At 43.1% G+C, this 18571-nt stretch overlaps 1 protein-coding gene across 5 annotated transcripts in view; it reads right to left on the minus strand.

Moving 5' to 3' along the window:
• LOC112267195 (galactosylgalactosylxylosylprotein 3-beta-glucuronosyltransferase 1) overlaps window positions 1–18571 on the minus strand; it is a 121036-nt gene that overhangs the window by 1412 nt on the left and 101053 nt on the right. For 2 of the 5 annotated variants that reach the window (XR_002956059.1, XM_024445400.1), the window contains exons 3-6: window positions 12469–12632; window positions 7704–7846; window positions 5656–6167; window positions 2285–2581 (exon numbers count right to left, since the gene is read on the minus strand). Coding sequence is in view for 4 of the 5 variants with exons in the window: in XM_024445400.1 (XP_024301168.1) it covers window positions 2285–2581; window positions 5656–6167; window positions 7704–7815 (921 nt within the window). In the remaining variant the exon portion in view is untranslated. Of the gene's footprint in view, window positions 1–2284; window positions 2582–5655; window positions 6168–7703; window positions 7847–7946; window positions 8235–12468; window positions 13898–18571 lie in introns of those variants that run through there. The other 3 variants (XM_024445401.1, XM_024445402.2, XM_042297504.1) reach the window with 3 other exon arrangements.

Raw genomic sequence — 18571 nt, forward strand, 5'->3', positions numbered from 1 at the left:
AATGAACTATATTCTGGTAATCCGAACAATTGAACATATGCAGTGGTACTTAATGAATATGATGTCAGTTCGGTTGTCATCTGAGACATTCTCAATGATAAGATGACATAAACTCTACAGTGGAAAGTCTACACATCAGAGTTATCGGATTCACATGGAATTGTTGTTCAATTTAAATGTTTGAATATGAAATTATTTGTGATGGGAGGAAATATGATTTTAGCTTCTAAAATGTGAGATGTGGGTTTTCATAAGTTAGGGCTGCTCACTCAGTGGCCTGCCCACGTGAAGAGACAGGGGTTGTAAACTATGAAACACACCCCTTTTCTTCCTTTCTATATAAGCCCTTGACGACAATAGAACTTCCTGTTCCGAAGATGCAGGGACGACGGACCTATGTCAGAATGGTTCAGATAATAACTACAGAACGAAGCCAATATCAGCATGAGCTTTGGTTGCGAATGGCATGAACTTTGAACTCTTATTCACTACAGAAGTGATACCTCCTAGCCATTGAGTTAGCAACAGCAGATGCAACAAGGGTTAGGAAGGAACAGACAGAGTATTCCGTCAATCACCCAACGACGTTACTACAACGTATCCAATTGACAACCAGAGACATTCTTCAAAGGACTCGGTTTGGCAATACGGCCTTCCATCTACCACCAACCTACTGAAGCGTAGCTCAGAGTAAATATTTATTGCATTTTCCTTTTCCAAATGGGTGGTAATTTAGAATGCATAAGATACTGTATTTACGATAGCACAGCTTTTTCCCTTTGTTCCTCAGTCTCCCACTCTTTCACTCAACCCAGCCCCTTTTCCTTTGTGTAACAAGCTATCATATCTGTTTCGCCCGCTAGGGACGTTTTCCTTTATGACGTAATTTGTAATGACGTAATTTTGTCTGTGTGATTAGTTAGGTATTTAGTAAATAAATCATTAAACCCAATTTTGTATTGCTGATTCAACTTGTTAGCCAGGGTTCTTGCAGATAACAAAGAATTTACAACTTTCAGATTATGAGACTGAAGTAAAATGACGATTGATATTGACTGCTATTGATGTAAAATATTACTAGGTCTTTAAGAGTTTATTCGGAAGATAACAGCTCTATAAATATTAGTTTGTGGTGCCCGACTCTCTAGTTAATTACATTTACATGATTAGCTCAATCAGGTGATATTAATTACAGAGAAATTATTTTATAGAATAGCATGTTTTATCAATTAATCTGGCATAGCCAAAGACACGACACCTCTCTCCTCTTCGCATGGGCTGCGGTGATATTCTTCTACTCCCATATATAGCAACAAGAGCAGTACAGATGGTACAATAGGAAACAGCTCAACATTATATGACAATGAATAGAGAGTGCCCCCATTTTGGCTGTTTGTAAGTGATGCAGCTCAGTTATTTTGGGTACGTCACGTACCGGTAACTATAGCCCCAATCAAGCCTTGGAGTGGGATGAATTGGCCCTGAAAAATGGACACACATCCAGGAGATTGATGGTGGAAAAGAATCGACGTATAGAGCTAATTTTCTTCCCCTCAGTCTCTGAGTAGCCCTGCCTTTCATCTCCTCCACTTCAGTAACAAATTATGCATGAGGTGTGTTTGAGCTGCCTCCACCAGAAGCCAACTAACTCTCCCTTTACCCAGGTGTAGATGAGGTTAATAGTCACACTGGCGTCTGAAGAGGTAGATTATAAGGAGGAGAGGTGCCGGAGCACGGCTCATCCCCCATCCCTCTCCCTGTGCTCATCTGGGCTGAATGCATGCTAGGACGCCCCCCGCTCCACCCCCCCTTTTCATCTACTCCCCTCCAGGAGTCCTGAATATAATCAGGCTGAATATCCCATCCTGTGAGTGTGAGTGGTGGTGAGCTAAGGCTCCTGTCCGACTCCTCTCTGCCCAGGGAGAGGCTTAGCGGCTGGGGCCAGGGCCAGACAGGGAACAGCCAGGCCGGAGATGAAGTGGGTATGAAACACCACACTGTGCCCTGAAGCCTTTTACAATCACACCCACTATGTGTGGGGAGCCTGCCAGTGACCTAATGGATCCGCTGACGTTTTTAGCACCTGGTTATATATAAAGTTGTTTTGGAGAGAGTGAACTTGCCACTGCAAGATCCACCAGAGGATCATCAGAGTATGGATTTCTCATTTGCCTGACATTATATAAAATACCAATAGATAAAATGAGGATATTCTAGTGTAAAATTACAGAGTATAACATGTAAAAAGAAAGCATCTATTTTTGCTCCATCTGCTGTGCATTACCTTAGTGCAATTAGCAGCTTTGGGCTCCAGGTCATTGAGTGTGACCAGCTCTCGGAGCAGGCTGCTCTCCTGGTAGCCTCCCTTCACTCCCCGCAGCTTGAAGTAGGCCTGGGGCTTGAAGAGGATGAGCCGCAGGTTTATGGCGAAGCCTGCCATGTCGATGGCAAAGGGCCGGTGAGGGTCGAATACAGTCTTCCAGCCGTACACCTTGCCCGCTGCGTTGACCTTGGGCGACTCGTAACGCAGACCACCAACGAAGGCCACGGGCCATACAGATACCTTCCTTGTTGACCTCATCTGGATGGAGAAGAAGAGAGGACAGAGAAAGTTAAGCATCCTTGCGCTGTTTGTATTTTTAATTAACAGGATCAGTGTATCAGTGTCTATACGAGATGTGCCAACAAAGCAAAATACATTTATTATAGTTTTCATTGCAAACAATGATACAAATAGAGTCAGAGAAGCTAAAATGTACAATGTGTATGTTGCATCTATCATAGGAGCCTTGCAGGGCCACCGTGATGGACCCACCCTAAGAAGAGTAAACATGGACAGAGCTAAGTGGGTTTGAGGACCAGGGCCATTATACAGAGTGGATGGGAGTAGAAGAGCAGGTTGGTTGAGGAGATGCTTGAAAGGAGCCGAGCCTCTTCCATTCCTCAGAGGCTCAGGTTTGTCCTTTAATCTTCCAGCATCAAACGATCTCCCGGCAGCCCACTCTTTGTCAACTGTGTTTCTACACCACTGGCAGCGAGAGAGTCATGAAAGGAAGTTTTCTAATGAGGGGTGAACTGTAGAGTAATGTATCCACACTCAATGCAGTAGAAATAATAGTGGTGCTGGTGTTCTGTTGTAGAAGTGCTTTTTAAATGAGGTGTGTAGTGGAGAGAGGAGGTATGTGGTGGGTGGGACAACACTGTGGAAACAGGTCTCTCCCTGTGTGTGTCCCAGTATTCTAGCCTTATCTGATGATAACCCATCAGTCCAGCGGATCAGAAAGGAGACGTGTCTGTGTGAAGTTTGGAAACACATCTGGGCCACCAAGAACAGGACTCGGCCAGGCTAGCCACCCAGATAATATTTCACTTAATTGTGTGTTAGGGATGACATCACCTTCTCTCAAGGGTCATGTGTGATTTCTGATCATTAGAAAACTGACCTTTATCACTAGTTTAGATCATGCATCTTTCCTAAGAGTGAAATATCTGTTTTCCTCAAGAGTTTGGTTCTTGAATGAAACTGTCTCAGGCATCATCAGGGGCGTTGCCTCTCTCCCTCCAAGCTACAATGTGAAAATGAATGTTTCCAAGGCTGCCACTAATGGGAATCAGTGCTAAAACGGCACCCAGTCTCTCCTCAGTTTAGAGCTGAGTTGATGGAAATGCCACAAAGTGCTACCCCATTTTTGTGGATTTGAAGTGTTTCTGATAAGTTTCCTCTTGTCTCTCTCAATTCAATTCAAGGGCTTTATTGGCATGGGAAACATGTGTTAACATTGCCAAAGCAAGTGAGGTAGACAACATACAAAGTGGATATATAAAGTGAAAAACAACCAAAATTAACAGTAAACATTACACATACAGAAGTTTCAAAACAGTAAAGACATTACAAATGTCATATTATATATATATACAGTGTGTCTCTCTCTTTCTCTCTCTGTCTCTGTGTGTGTAAACTCTTTCCTTTACTGGGGCGATGCGAGTGATGGGGAGGCCCACAGAGACAGCTTGCCTATGTTCTTGAAGTCTGAGCACAACAAAGGAAACTAATCCAAAACTTTAAAGGGAGACGGTAGACGTCGAGGTGTATTAATCAATCTGGAGCACAGGAGAGGGTGACGAGATGAGGATCTGTACTGGTTCACAGAAGCTCTAAAGTGAGTTGTCATCAGAAATAGGCTGATACTGCTTGCGGGTAATTATACTGCTATAGGTTGATTATCTGTCTTTAATACATGGAATTGATGGCTTAATTCAACTCCTAAACGGTGCCCAATTTTCATCAGTACACCCAATGATGCCTAAACCAGAAGCAATATAATATTTACCTTTTAGATCAAATACTTATTTTATGATCTAAAAAAACTATTCAATTTAGGTGATATATTCTATTCTAAGTGATCTGGTTCACAATGTTGAATGTGGATGCTGAAGGAGAAGGCTAGATATGATAAAAGGCAGGCGCTGCCAGTAAGTATTCCTTGTGGCTTTGGAAAGGCAACATAAGCATTTTTTTATGAAAGCTTAATAATTAATGCACCCCTTTACAGTGATTTAGTTTAACTATGGCAGATGCATATTTCATGAGCTATTTTAATTTTCACAATTTACAGCAGAGTCTCTGCCCATGTCTCTCAACATGGAATGTTTCCCCATGGTCTGGTTTGCTCTGGGTAAGAGCATCTGCTTAATGTTATGTAATGGTGCAATACCAGGTTAGGTTGGCCATTACAGTTCCTTGCTGTACGTATTTTATTCAGCTGTTGTATTTGTAACCCGTGTTTCCATATTGAATTACTGCCAAGTCTGGGCAAGAGTTCATGACAATGAATGATTTAATTTGTAAAATGTTTCATATTTCAAATGTCAGGTCAAGCTGAACAAGCTGGCATCTTTCCAGTCAGGTTAATTCATGTCCAGATCATAACATGCAATCGCTTGGATGGATGTCTACTTTAAACCCCTTCACATGTTTTCTGCCTTGTCTCCAAATCCATCCCCTCCATGACTTACACCTGTTAGCAGGTCTATGAGAATGGTCCGATATTTACTGCTCTGTCAGTTGGGTCTGAGTGGTTTCTCACTGACTCTCTCTATCGGTCAGCCCAAAGGCAGCTAGCTCAAGCTCAGCCCTATAGGTCGTTACTCTCCCCTATAAAGAGTGCTGGTGCTAGGTGTAAGTGATGGAGGGCTACTAGGGAGAGGGAGAGCACTCCACCTTTCCCTGGAAATCAGGCAATGACAGGCCCATCGATACAGAGTGCATCATTTACAACCTGCCCCGTTCACACTAACAAGACCTGAGGCTAATGCCCCAGGGCCCAACAGCATCCATTCACGCCAAGCCAATGTGTCTTGAGTCAAAATGGATGGCCTGAGGCACTAATTACCAAGTTCAAACTTATCCTTGGACCACTGTTGTTGGTAATGGGAATCAAAATACTTCAGGCAATAACCACAATCTATTACTACTAGGAGTAGAAGTAGCCATCATTCAATGTGCAAAATTTTTTCCAAATTAAAATAAATGTGATTAATTCTTAAATTATTTTCTGTAAACTCCCCACTACCATTGTGTTCAGTGTTACTAAAGGGAATATAGTGGACCAGACGTGGCAATGAGATGCCACTGAGCCCCAGGCCTGGACTGACCTCCTCAAATAGCTCCAGGCTATAGGTGTTGTCGTCATCTGCGAAGTAGACAATGCCCGCCTGGCTGCTGTTGGAATTGAAGGTCTCTCTGAGCCAGCGCAGCGCCAGGTTCCTCTGCATGGTGCCCCGGGGGATCCTGGGGTCCCGCGTGTCCCCACGCAGCTTATAGTTCCTGGGAGTCTCCACGTTCAGGTGGGTGTAGTTGAGGCCCGTTTCCCTGAGCATGCGTGTGACCAGCGGGGTCCTTCTCTGAGAGTCCTCCACCAGGATCCAGTGCAGGTTGGCCACGTGGAGGAAGGTGTTGGCCAGCCGCGTCAGCTCTGCCTTCTGGACCGGGCGGCTGTAGGTTGGGGTGATGATGTGGATGGTGGGCAGCACGTCGGACCATGGTGGCGGCCGTGTGTACACGTACTCCGTCCTCACCACCTCAACTATGTCCTTATCAGAGGAGCAGTACTCCTTAGAGTCGCTGGCCTGGCCCACGTCCCTCCGTCCTCCGTCGGCTCCGTCATCTGCAGGGGAACAGGAAGACATATAAGGCATTAGCACGCCCCGGGGGAAGGGTTTCCCACTGAATAATCTCAAGAGGCACAATCCAAGAGGCAAGTACCTGAGAGTCAGTGCCGATGTACTGCAAGCCTCTCTGGTATGATAAAGATCTATTTTACTAGGTGGTGACAGGCAGCAAAGAGTGAAAGCAGGCAGCGTGAAGTGAGCGGACAACATGGCTACAGTTTGGTTAGGGCAGCGGCTCCCCTGGCTGCCCCTACTCATTCAGCTGGAACAGCCGTGGCAGGGACAGGGTCTTCCAGTAGTGGAGCTATGATTATGTGGCCCCCATAGCCCTGTATGATGGATCTAATATCATTATTGGATCATTAAGGTATTTCCTTTCTCATTTCTCCACATTGTTCCATAGTTCATGGCAGTCTTTATCAGTGCTCAGTTAGAGAGGAGGTTCTCACCTCAGACAGAAACATGATATTTCTACATCACACAGCAGATTCACACACATCTCCTGAGGGCCAGATGTTCTGCGGTGGCTGACAAAAAGCATTCTGGCAAACTCCTGCTACTCTTGAGACAAAACAAAGGAAAGGCTCCAGTTGATTTGTGGAGACCTGCCTATTTTACATCTTATATTTCACCTTGATGCCAAATGGAAGGAGGCAAAGAACGCTATTGATTTACAGTCACCTTAAAGGCCCAGTGAAGTCAAAAATGTAATTTTTCTGTGTTTTATGTATATTTCCACACTGAGGTTGGAATAATTAGGCCCCTCACTCAGACCACTCCCAGACAGTCCTAGCAAAATTCTTGATTGAGAAATTGCTGTTTGCCAAGAAGCTATTTTTGTTTATTTTTGACCATTTTATTTGAAAACAAACAGATGCATTGGGCCTATTAATATGGTTCTGTTCACTAGACAGAGTACTGTACTTGACATACCAGACTGTTGGTTTATTAAGGTCACTTGGAGTCACATTTATGGAGAGGGGGTTCATAATGTGAGTGTGTGATAACGTCTCAGGCTTGTGAACAGTATGTGGGAGCCACATAAACACCAACTCAGGAGATTCTATAAAGCCTGCCTGGGAGCTTTTAGGGAGCAGTGATTATTATGATTATTACTATTTCAGATGCTGATTGAAGGTCATTTGAAATGAATCTAGTCTCCTTTTGATTAGAAAAGTCTTCTACAGTTTAACTGCTAAATATATTAGCTGAATGACTGCTGAAGACCATATGCTGCGTGTAAATTAGCTTTACTCCAAGCACAAGCTGCGGATGGGACTGTGCGAATCAAAGGACACTTACCAAGAAGTTCATTTTGGATAGCCTTAACTGACAATTGACCTATATTACAATCTGATGATGCACACCACCACATAGGGGAATCTGTAACAGACCCTGTGGAAGGCATTTGTTGTACTGTATGTACTGTACCATTATGTTCTGTGACTGGGCATGTGATTGAATTGGATTGTATACATTGGCTATTGAATGCGACAGAGGACATATGAGAAAGTGAAGGATTGAGCATGTACCCTTGCGGATGGCGAGCAGCGGAGCGATTGCACTTTGGTGCCAAACGGTGATGAGCAGAGTCCACGGTAACACTATCAACACGATGGCAAGAATGTCTCTTCTCTTCGGCATCTCCAGGATTGGTTTTATGTCTCGTCATTACCTGCCGGGAGAGAGGAGGAGCGACAAACATGTCAACAAGGGCCGCTAGCTAAATGATCCACTCTACAAGATGTGGTGGTTTGGCTGAGAGAACCACTAACCTATTTTACCATGAGGAAGGGGACAGTCTTTTAGCACAGCAACAAAATACCACATCAATTCTGTTTATCTTCCAGGCGTAGAAATACTCAATTTATACACATCCTGTCAGGCAAAAGACATAAGCCCCATAAAAGCCTTCCACTGATAAAGAAATGGGTCAAGAAGACCCTTCCATGCGTGAGTTCCAAATATCTCTAACGGTCGCCCCAGCGTGAGTTTTTTTTATGCACGTGATGTTAGAATGTTCTCTCCATTCCAGAATGTGATTTAAACGTAAACAGTACATTTTACCCACGCAGCCTGTTTAGATTTATAGACTGTTTCAACTTCAATTTCAAATGATTTTGTAACAAGATTTTGTAACATTTATTTTCTAAAAACAGTTTGAATTTAGGTGTGTTCCGCCTCCTCATTCATTCACATAAAAATAGTCATTTTTACTTTTGCGGACAATTACATTTTTGGGAAATTTCTGACACGGACAAAATTCCCCAAGCACTTCCCAATTGTTTGTGCAGTTCACGTCTGCAAACATTTGCTCATCTCCTGTCAGAACAGGATCTGCACACGTGTTCACATTTTCCATTCCATTCCATTTATATTGTACCGTACTGTATGTATGGAGTATAATATATTTGTGTATATTCTTTATAACCGCTGACACGTGAGGTGACGTTACTCATTTCATAACCTTTATGGTGTTATAGTCAATCGTGCTTATGTAGCTACATTCGTCTATTAGCTCTGTAAAACAATGCTAATTGCGTCAGAGAAGTATTATCTTGTGTTGTATTTTGAAGCTATGTGGCCTCATGACTCCCAAGTGGTGCAGCGGTCAAAGGCACTACATCTCGGTGCTACAGGCGTCACTACAGACACCCTGGTTCAAATCCAGGCAGCGTTTCTATCAAAGTAAGTGCCTTAATACGTTATAATAGTTTCAGTATGCCGTTTCTGCTGTAGCTCACTGTATGTATGGATCATAATATATTTCTTATAACCGCGGACACGTGAGGTAACGTTACACATTATAGTCAATCGTGCTTACGTAGCTACATTATTCTATTAGCTCTGTAAAACAATGCTAGTTGCGTCAGAGAACTATTGTGTTGTATTTTGAAGCTACCCTGGACTTATGACTCCCAAGTGGCGCAGCGGTCTATGGTACTGCATCTTGGTGCTAGAGGCGTCACTACGGACACCCTGGTTCAAATCCAGGCTGTATTACAACTGGCTCTGATTGGGAGTCCCATAGTGCAGTGCACAAGTTGTCCGAGTTTAGCCGGTGTAGGCCATCATTGTAAATAATAAATTGTTCTTAAATGTCTTGCCTAAAGTTAGTTTCTTACTGTTATGACTCAAATCTGTGATTTTGTCAATGCAATAAACTATTTGTATAGCAGTGTTTATTATGTTACTTCTTTGTAGTATTGTTGTATTGCGATATCCTTATATTGTATTCTAATTAATAATTCCTCTTTATTCTGTACTTTCAGAAACCACAAACACTATTTGCCAATATCATAACTGGAGCTGGACATCTTTGGAGCTGAAGAATGACAGCTTTTGTATGCTAACGTACACTCCTTAACAGTTGTACTGGATGAAAACACAGCAAGAAAACACATATGTAATAGTCATCTATTTTATTGCAGTATTGGTAGTTGGTTCAACAACTTGTTTTACTAGAGGACAAAAAACTGAATATACATAACCCATTTTTAATATCCATGCAGTGACTGAACAACAACTGCATTTCCACCCCCATCTCTAAAGGCATAGTATCATGGCAGGTCACCTGTCAGGTTAGTCAGTCACTTATTGCTGCAGATGTGCTCAATAATGCTTGAGCATGTGATACTCCTCAAAGCATGGTGAAATACATAGAGGTGTATCACAAGCTAAATACATGTATTTTGTCATCTTCCTCTGCTTACTTCTCCTGGCGCCAGACAGGCAGACTTTGCAGTGCCTCCGTGTGCGACTACCTTGAGCAGCAGTTTGAGGGACTATGCAGGGAAAATGCCGTGCAGTGAGGCGTAGGGGATTGTCTACAGCAGGACGACCCCCAGTGGATGGGCGCCGAGGGGTGTGGTGCTCCTCCAGCAGCTCTCATGAGGTTATCTCTGTATTTTTGGTAGGTATTTACTTTACCTATGAGAGAGTGGGGAGGATGAGGAAAGTTAGAGGATGATGAGGCAGTGGGTAGGTGGGTGAGATATTGTCACTATAATTGCATAATGGATTTGTATGTGAACTGTACATCCAATTACAAAAATACCTTGTTCAGTAATCATCTCACCTGTTAGTTGGCGGTGAACTATGCTGCCGTTGAGGACAGCAGTGTCGATCAGGTGGAAAAAGATCTTCTGATACCACTTGGTCGTTTTCCGAGTGCATTCCACAAAGCTGTTTATCATGTCCGCCTTATCCACGGCCCCCATTTTGAGGTTATACTCAAGCACACAATCTGGTTTGATCTTTCTTTCTCCCGTCAGGTGGTCCACCTTCCCTGTGGCTGACATGGTTGCTGTATGGACAGTGGACAGGACATGGACGTCTCGTTTGTCATGCCACTTTACTGCCAGCTGTTGACCGTTCTCCTGGAACTCCACCTCCCCTCTGCATCTTCCTGCATCCGAAAGCCGACATCCCCTTCCTGTTCGACACGACTGTGCCACAGATCCCTGTAGCTCCAAGGCATAGCGATTGGTCTCCTCTACCAGAAACAACTTGAAGCACTCTGCCTCAGTTGGAAATGGCAAGGGGCATTGCACTCCAGACTGGGACTCGTCAAAGCAAACAGCAGGGCCAGGAGGGGTGAAATGACTGGTGGCCTTCCAGCTACCACAGCACTCCTGTACTTCATCCACTGTCGGTCTGCCTCCATCACCACCAGCATCTTCAAAGGGACCTGGGTACTTCGTCAGTGGACAAGGGAAATTCAGATTCAGGGTTCTCAATGGCTACAAGGTTGGGGGCAGCTCCTCACTGTCACTGTCAGAATCTGATTCCTGACTTTCATACTCAGTCTCATTGTCAAAATTTTAAAAAATCTCCAGAGTTCCCACATTTGTGAGTTGTCTCCTTTTGAAAGACATTGCTAATGCTACAGCTTAGCTCACTAGCTACATACATAAACAACAACACCGAATGGCGCAGAGTGGGAGGTTACGTGGTTGACTGCCGGAACGCGCCACTTGTATCAATAAATCACTATCAGAAAATGTTGTGTGGCAATTATTTGTGTATTTACGGTTTTATTCACTTTTTCAATTCTAGGTGACAAATCATGCATTCCGATTCTTACACAGATTGTAATGGGCACATATTATGTGTGTAAAATACTTTTTTGAAGGTTGTACTGATTATGATGAGCTAAGCTAATTCCAGCTGTGTAGCGTAGCCATGTTTGTTGACATACAATGCATTCTGGGTTTCAACGTGAGTAAGAATTCACAAATTGTTTGAGGACTTCCGGGAATTAATGGTGTTTGAGGACTTCCGGAAATTAATGGTGGGATGTGAACCACGGTAGATGACACACCCCTTCAACATGCATACTATAAACAGATCAAACTCATCTCGTCTTCTCTTATTTTTGGTTTCTGTGAGGAAAAAATGCATGGCTGCGCGCTGAAACTAATCGTCGGATTACTTTCGATTTCTATAAAGTGTTTTACCTAGTTATTTCGATCAATGTTGAGTTCACCTGTGATGTGATTCATTATACATAGTAATTGCTATTAGCTAATTAATATTGTAGTTTATGTCAGCCGAGAGTTAGAAAATATGACTGATTGTGTTGGGTCAATATTTCCTCAGCTAGCGCTAGGACAAATGTAGCCTACATTTTTCCGGTTAGGATGATTGTGTTATGCTATATATACTTCTGTGAATATCTGAACATTGCATCCAAAAATAAACTGCTCACATTCTGGACATAACTTTGTAAAGACTGTGTTTGTGTAAATAGTTTCTGAAAAAAAGTGTGGCCAGCTCAAACGCTGATTGTTGCGTGATTCGAAACGTGATAAAACGAGCGTTCTAATCACACGGAGTGTGATTCACCCGTGTGAAAGGGCAGTTTTCTCCTGCCTCAGTGGAGAGTAGACAGGAAAGTCCTCAGTGGAAATGTATAGTATCTAAAACTGTATGGAAACCATGTGTTTGATGTATTTGATACGTTCCACTAATTCTGCTGCTCCAGCAATTACCACGAGCCCATCCTCCCCAATTAAGGTGCCACCCGACTCCTGTGGTATACAGACAGGCACAATCTGGAACAAATAATTTAATAATTTTTGCATATGCACATTTCATTGCCTTGGAATATCAGTGTTTGGTTAGACTGATGGATCAATGTGTTTGTGCTGTGGAAGGAATCTATGCGGTGAGACTGTGGTATTTTGCTTTCATTAAAGCCTGTCATGAACAGACTTATGGCCATATAACAACAATGGCTGTAATGTATTGTGCTGAACATGTTGATGATTATGGTAAATTACTATGATTCCTCACCCACAGTTAGAGCTGGATCATGGCACCATCAGTGATGCAGTGGTGCAGCTGGAGGAGCCAGGCCCGCACAGCAGCAGCACATCGAGCAGAGTGGTGTGATCGTCCACGACATCTCAGCAAGCCATGCCTCCTCCTCATACAGCCTGGAAACACCACCCTGAGACCTGGATGGAAGACAACTGGCCAGGGCTTAGTCACCGCATGACGTCATCCGTCAGTCACGTTATAGGAAGACATGACATCAGTCACATTAGGATGCCATTCAGACCAACTCTAGGCATCAATAACTGTACTGACAAGGTTGCCAATCAATCTACCTCAGCTGCATGTGCATCCACAATGTAATATCCCTGTCTCAACCATCACAGAACTACTGTTCAAGAGCAGGCGAAGCAGAGGACTATAGTACAGAACTCCAATCAATGTCATTCTCCACTTGGCAAAAATTGGTTGAATGAACGTTGTTTCCATGTAATTTCAACCCCCAAAAATTGATGTGATGACATTGAGTCAACATGGAAAACGTATTGGATTTGTAAAAAGTCATCAACAAAAGGGCATTTTAACCTAAATCCAATGACATGGTGACATTTTTTTTATTGATTTCATGTTGAATTCAGGTTACTTGACAACTCAATCAAATGTAAATCAAAACTAAACATTGAACTGATGTCTGTGCCCAGTGGGTCCTGTTTACAGGAGGTATATGTGGCAGTGACAGGTTGTTTCCATTTCTCCCTAAGATGTGGAGACTGGGAGAAACGCATACAGCCTTGTCACTTGATAAGAGTCTGGTGCTGTGGATGGAGATGGTGATGTTATGAAACAATTAGCATCCTCTCTCATCCAAAATCATGGGAATGAATGAATGACAAATGAATTAATGAATGCCATGGAACGCTAAACTGAGCCAGGTTGTCTGTGTAGGCTGCAGCTCAAATATTGGTCGGCTGCAGATGCGCCTGGGTGTATATTTTTAGACGTTTGTGATGGAAGATCAAATGAACTGCAAAGATGTTTATTTTATTTTTAGAGAGAACAGCAGGGGCACAGTCTTATTAAGGCATCGTATGAATGCAAATTGCCTCTGACCTGGTAATTTGGTAGGGAGGGTATTTGCTTGGTAGGGAGTGTATATGGTAGGGTGTGTATATGCTTGGTAGGGAGTGTATATGCTTGATAGGGAGTGTATATGGTAGGGAGTGTCCTTGGTAGGGACTGTATATGGTAGGGAGTGTAAATGGTAGAGTGTGTGCTTGGTAGGGGGTGTGTATATGCTTGATAGCGAGTGTATTTGGTAGGAGGTATATATGTTTGGAAGGGTTTGTAGATGCTTGGTAGGGGGTGTATATGCTTGTGTAACAGTATAACGTTAGACCGTCCCCTCGCCCATACCCGGGCGTGAACCAGGGAGCCTCTGCACACATCAACAACAGTCACCCTCGAAGCATCGTTACCCATCGCTCCACAAAAGCCACGGCCCTTGCAGAGCAAGGGGAACCACTACTTCAAGGCCTCAGAGCAAGTGACGTCACCGATTGAAACACTATTTAGCGCGCACCACCGCTAAGTTTCACATCCGTTACACTTGGTAGGGGGTGTATATGGTTGGTAGGGGGTGTATATGCTTGGTAGGGTGTGTGTATGGTAGGGAATGTATATGCTTGATAGGGAGTGTATATGCTTGATAGGGAGTGTATATGGTAGGGGGTGTATATGCTTGGTAGAAGGTGTATATGGTAGGGAGTGTATATGCTTGGTAGGGGGTGTTTATGCTTGGTAGGGGGTGTTTATGCTTGGTAGGGAGTGTATATGCTTGGTAGGGAGTGTATATGCTTGGTAGAGGGTGTATATGCTTGGTAGAGGGTGTATATGCTTGGTAGAGGGTGTATATGCTTGGTAGAGGGTGTATATGCTTGGTGGAGGGTTATGTGCTTTGTAGGTAGTGTATGTGCTTGCTGGGGTGTGTATGTGCTTGGTAGGGGTGCATGTGCTTGGTAGGGGGTGTATGTGCTTGGTAGGGCGTGTATGTGCTTGGTGGGGCGTGTATGTGCTTGGTGGGGGGTATATGTGCTTCGTGGGAGGTGTATATGGTAGGGAGTGTATATGCTTGATAGGGAGTTTATATGCTTGATATGGAGCGTATGTGGTAGGGGGTGTATATGCTTGGAAGGTTGTGTTTTTGATAGGGAGTGTATTTTCTTGGTAGGGTGTGTATATGGTAGGGTGTGTATATGCTTGGTAGAGGGTGTATATACTTGGTAGAGGGTATATATGCTTTTTAGAGGGTGTATATACTTGGTAGAGGGTATATATGCTTTGTAGAGGGTGTATGTGCTTGGTAGAGGGTGCATGTGCCTTGTAGGAAGTGTATGTGATTGGTGGGGTGTGTATGAGTCTGGTGGGGCGTGTATGTGCTTGGTAGGGGGTGCATGTGCTTGGTAGGTGGTGTATGTGCTTTGTGGGGCATGTATGTGCTTGGTGGGGCGTGTATGTGCTTGGTGGGGGGTGTATGTGCTTGGTTGGGGGTGTATATGGTAGGGAGTGTATATGCTTGATATGGAGTGTATATGGTAGGGGGTGTATATGCTTGGTGGAAGGTATATATGGTAGGGGGTCTGTATGCTTGGTAGAAGGTATATATGGTAGGGGGTGTGTATGCTTGGTAGGGTGTGTATATGGTAGGGTGTGTATATGGTAGGGTGTGTATATGGTAGGGTGTGTATATGGTAGGGTGTGTATGTGGTAGGAGGTGTATATGCTTGATAGGGAGTGTATAAGGTAGGGATTGTATATGGTAGGGTGTGTATATGCTTGGTAGAAGGTGTATATGGTAGGGGGTGTGTATATGGTAGGGAGTGTATTTTCTTGGTAGGGTGTGTAAATGGTAGGTTGTGTATATGCTTGATAGGGAGTGTATATGCTTGATAGGGAGTGTATTTTCTTGGTAGGGTGTGTATATGGTAGGGTGTGTATATGCTTGGTAGAAGGTGTATATGGTAGGGGGTGTATATGCTTGGTAGGGTGTGTATATGGTAGGGAGTGTATTTTCTTGGTTGGGTGTGTACATGCTTGGTAGTGGGTCTATATGCTTGGTAGTGGGTCTATATGCTTGGTAGGGGTGCATATGCTTCATAGGGTGTGTATATTGTAAGGGGTGTATATGCTTGGTAGGGTGTTAATGCAAAGAACAGGTTGTTTATGGTAGGGGGTGTATATGCCTGGTAGGGAGTGTTAATGGTAGGGAGTGTATATGGTAGGGTGTGTATTTTCTTTGTAGGGTGTGTATATGATAGGGTGTGTATTAGAGGTCGACCGATTATGATTTTTCAACGCTGATACCGATACAGATTATTGGAGGACCAAAAAGGCCGATACCGATTAATCGGACAATTTTTTATTTGATTTGATTTGTAATAATGACCATTACAACAATACTTGAATGAATACTTATTTTAACTTAATATAATACATCAATACAATCAATTTAGCCTCAAGTAAATAATGAAACATGTTCAATTTGATTTAAATAATGCAAAAACAAAGTGTTGGAAAAGTGCAATATGTGCTGTGTAAGAAAGCTAACTTTTCAGTTCCTTGCTCAGAACATGAGAAAATATGAAAGCTGGTGGTTCCTTTTATCATGAGTCTTCAATATTCCCAGGTAAGAAGTTTTAGGTTATAGTTATTATAGGAATTATAGGACTATTTCCCTCTATACCATTTGTATTTCATTAACCTTTGACTATTGGATGTTCTTATAGGCACTTTAGTATTGCCAGTTTAACAGTATAGCTTCCGTCCCTCTCCTCGCTCCTCCCTGGGCTCGAACCAGCAACACAACGACAACAGCCACCATCGAAGCAGCGTTACCCATGCAGAGCAAGGGGAACAACCACTAGAAGGCTCAGAGCGAGTGACGTTTGAAACTCTATTAGCACGCGCTAACTAGCTAGCCATTTCACTTCAGTTACAACAGCCTCATCTCGGGAGTTGATAGGCTTGAAGTCATAAACAGCACAATGCTTGACGCACAACGAAGAGCTGCTGGCAAAGCGCACGAAAGTGCTGTTTGAATGAATGTTTACACGCCTGCTTCTGCCTACCACTGCTCAGTCCAGATACTTAGATACTTGTATGCTTAGTCAGATTATATGCAATGCAGGATACGCTAGATAATATCTTGTAATATCATCAACCATGTGTAGTCGTTCTGCCCCTGAACAGGCAGTTAACCCACTGTTCCTAGGCTATCATTGAAAATAAGAATTTGTTCTTAACTGACTTGCCTAGTTAAATAAAGGTTAAAAAAATCAAAACTAGTGATTATGATTGATTGTTTTTTATAAGATAAGTTTAATGCTAGCTAGCAACTTACCTTGGCTTACTGCATTCATGTAACAGGCAGTCTCCTTGTGGAGTGCAACGAGAGAGAGGCAGGTTGCTATTGCGTAGGACAAGTTAACTGTAAGGTTGCAAGACTGGATCCCCCGAGCTGACAAGATGAAAATCTGTCGTTCTGCCCCTGAACGAGGCAGATAACCCACCGTTTCTAGGCCGTCATTGAAAATAAGAATTTGTTCTTAATTCACTTGCCTAGTTAAATAAAGGTATAATATTTTTATTTTTTAAAATTGGCAAATCGGCTTCCAAAAATACCGATTTCCGATTGTTATGAAATCTTGAAATCGGCCCTAATTAATCGGCCATTCCGACTAATCGGTCGACCTCTAGTGTGTATATGCTTGGTAGGGGGTGTATATGTTTGGTAGGGGGTGTATGTGCTTGGTAGGGGGTGTGTATGTGCTTGGTAGGGGGCGTGTATATGCTTGGTAGGGGTGTGTATATGCTTGGTAGGGTGTGTGTGTATTCTTGGTAGGGCGTTTATATGGTAGGGGGTGTATATGCTTAGTGGTGTATATGCTCGATGTGCACAAGATTTCTAAACAATCTCTCCTCAAATTGAAGAATGTCTTCTGAGAATTCAGACCAATCAGATGGAAGGATGACAATCATGAACACTATTTTGAATGGACTGACTAGAAGTGGAACTGATGGATAATACTTCAATGTATTGAAGAAGAAAAAAAAGATCCATGCTTGCTGCTATTGTCACTGAATCCATGCTCACAAACACAGTGATGTAGGGTATATGTTTCTCAATGGGAGAGCTGCAAGAACACCTTCCCTTTCCACAGCTCAACACATTGTGATGGACCAGAATAAGATTAACAGAATCTGGACATTGTGCAGCACAACAAGTTGTCAACATTTCACTCCATTTTTCTTTTTCAAAGACAACTAGAAAACAGATGCGTCCTTGTCAGCCTTCATCTTCTCTCTACAGTCTTATGTTATAAATCTTAATTGAATATGATGAAGCTATGGTCTTAATCATCAAGAAATCTTTAGAAACATCATGTCAGAACATTCCCAAATTCCCATCTGTTGATATGAGAAACGTGAAAATTCTGGAGTCTAATCTCGGCATGTCTCTCAATGCCAATTTCTGAGCTCAATACCAGGAAGACTAAATGGTAGTCCCAGCTCAATACCAGGTAGAATAAATGGTAGTCCCAGCTTAATACCAGGTAGACTAAATGGTAGTCCCAGCTCAATACCAGGTAGACTAAATAGTAGTCCCAGCTCAATACCAGGCAGACTAAATAGTAGTCCAAGCTCAATACCAGGCAGACTAAATAGTAGTCCAAGCTCAATAACAGGCAGACTAAATAGTAGTCCCAGCTCAATACCAGGCAGACTAAATAGTAGTCCCAGCTCAATACCAGGCAGACTAAATAGTATTCCCAGATCAATACCAGGCAGACTAAATAGTAGTCTTACATATCGTTCTCATCTCCCACCCCTTTTACACTCTCATATAGACCGGAGACATGGATGTCACAATATACCACAAGACTGTTATCAATCAACAATCACCACTAGCCGGCCTCTGGTCAGTACCCTGCCCTGAACCTATGTGTTGTGATAATTGCATTGTTTGCTCTATAACCTGTTAATTCATATGCCTTTTGACCGTGATAGATAAGCCTAAAGGCCGAGACAATGAGAAGACACAGTGGCAGAATAAATTCAACCACAC

This window comes from Oncorhynchus tshawytscha, linkage group LG14 (assembly GCF_018296145.1).
Source record: "Oncorhynchus tshawytscha isolate Ot180627B linkage group LG14, Otsh_v2.0, whole genome shotgun sequence".
Taxonomy (NCBI): Eukaryota; Metazoa; Chordata; class Actinopteri; order Salmoniformes; family Salmonidae; genus Oncorhynchus; species Oncorhynchus tshawytscha.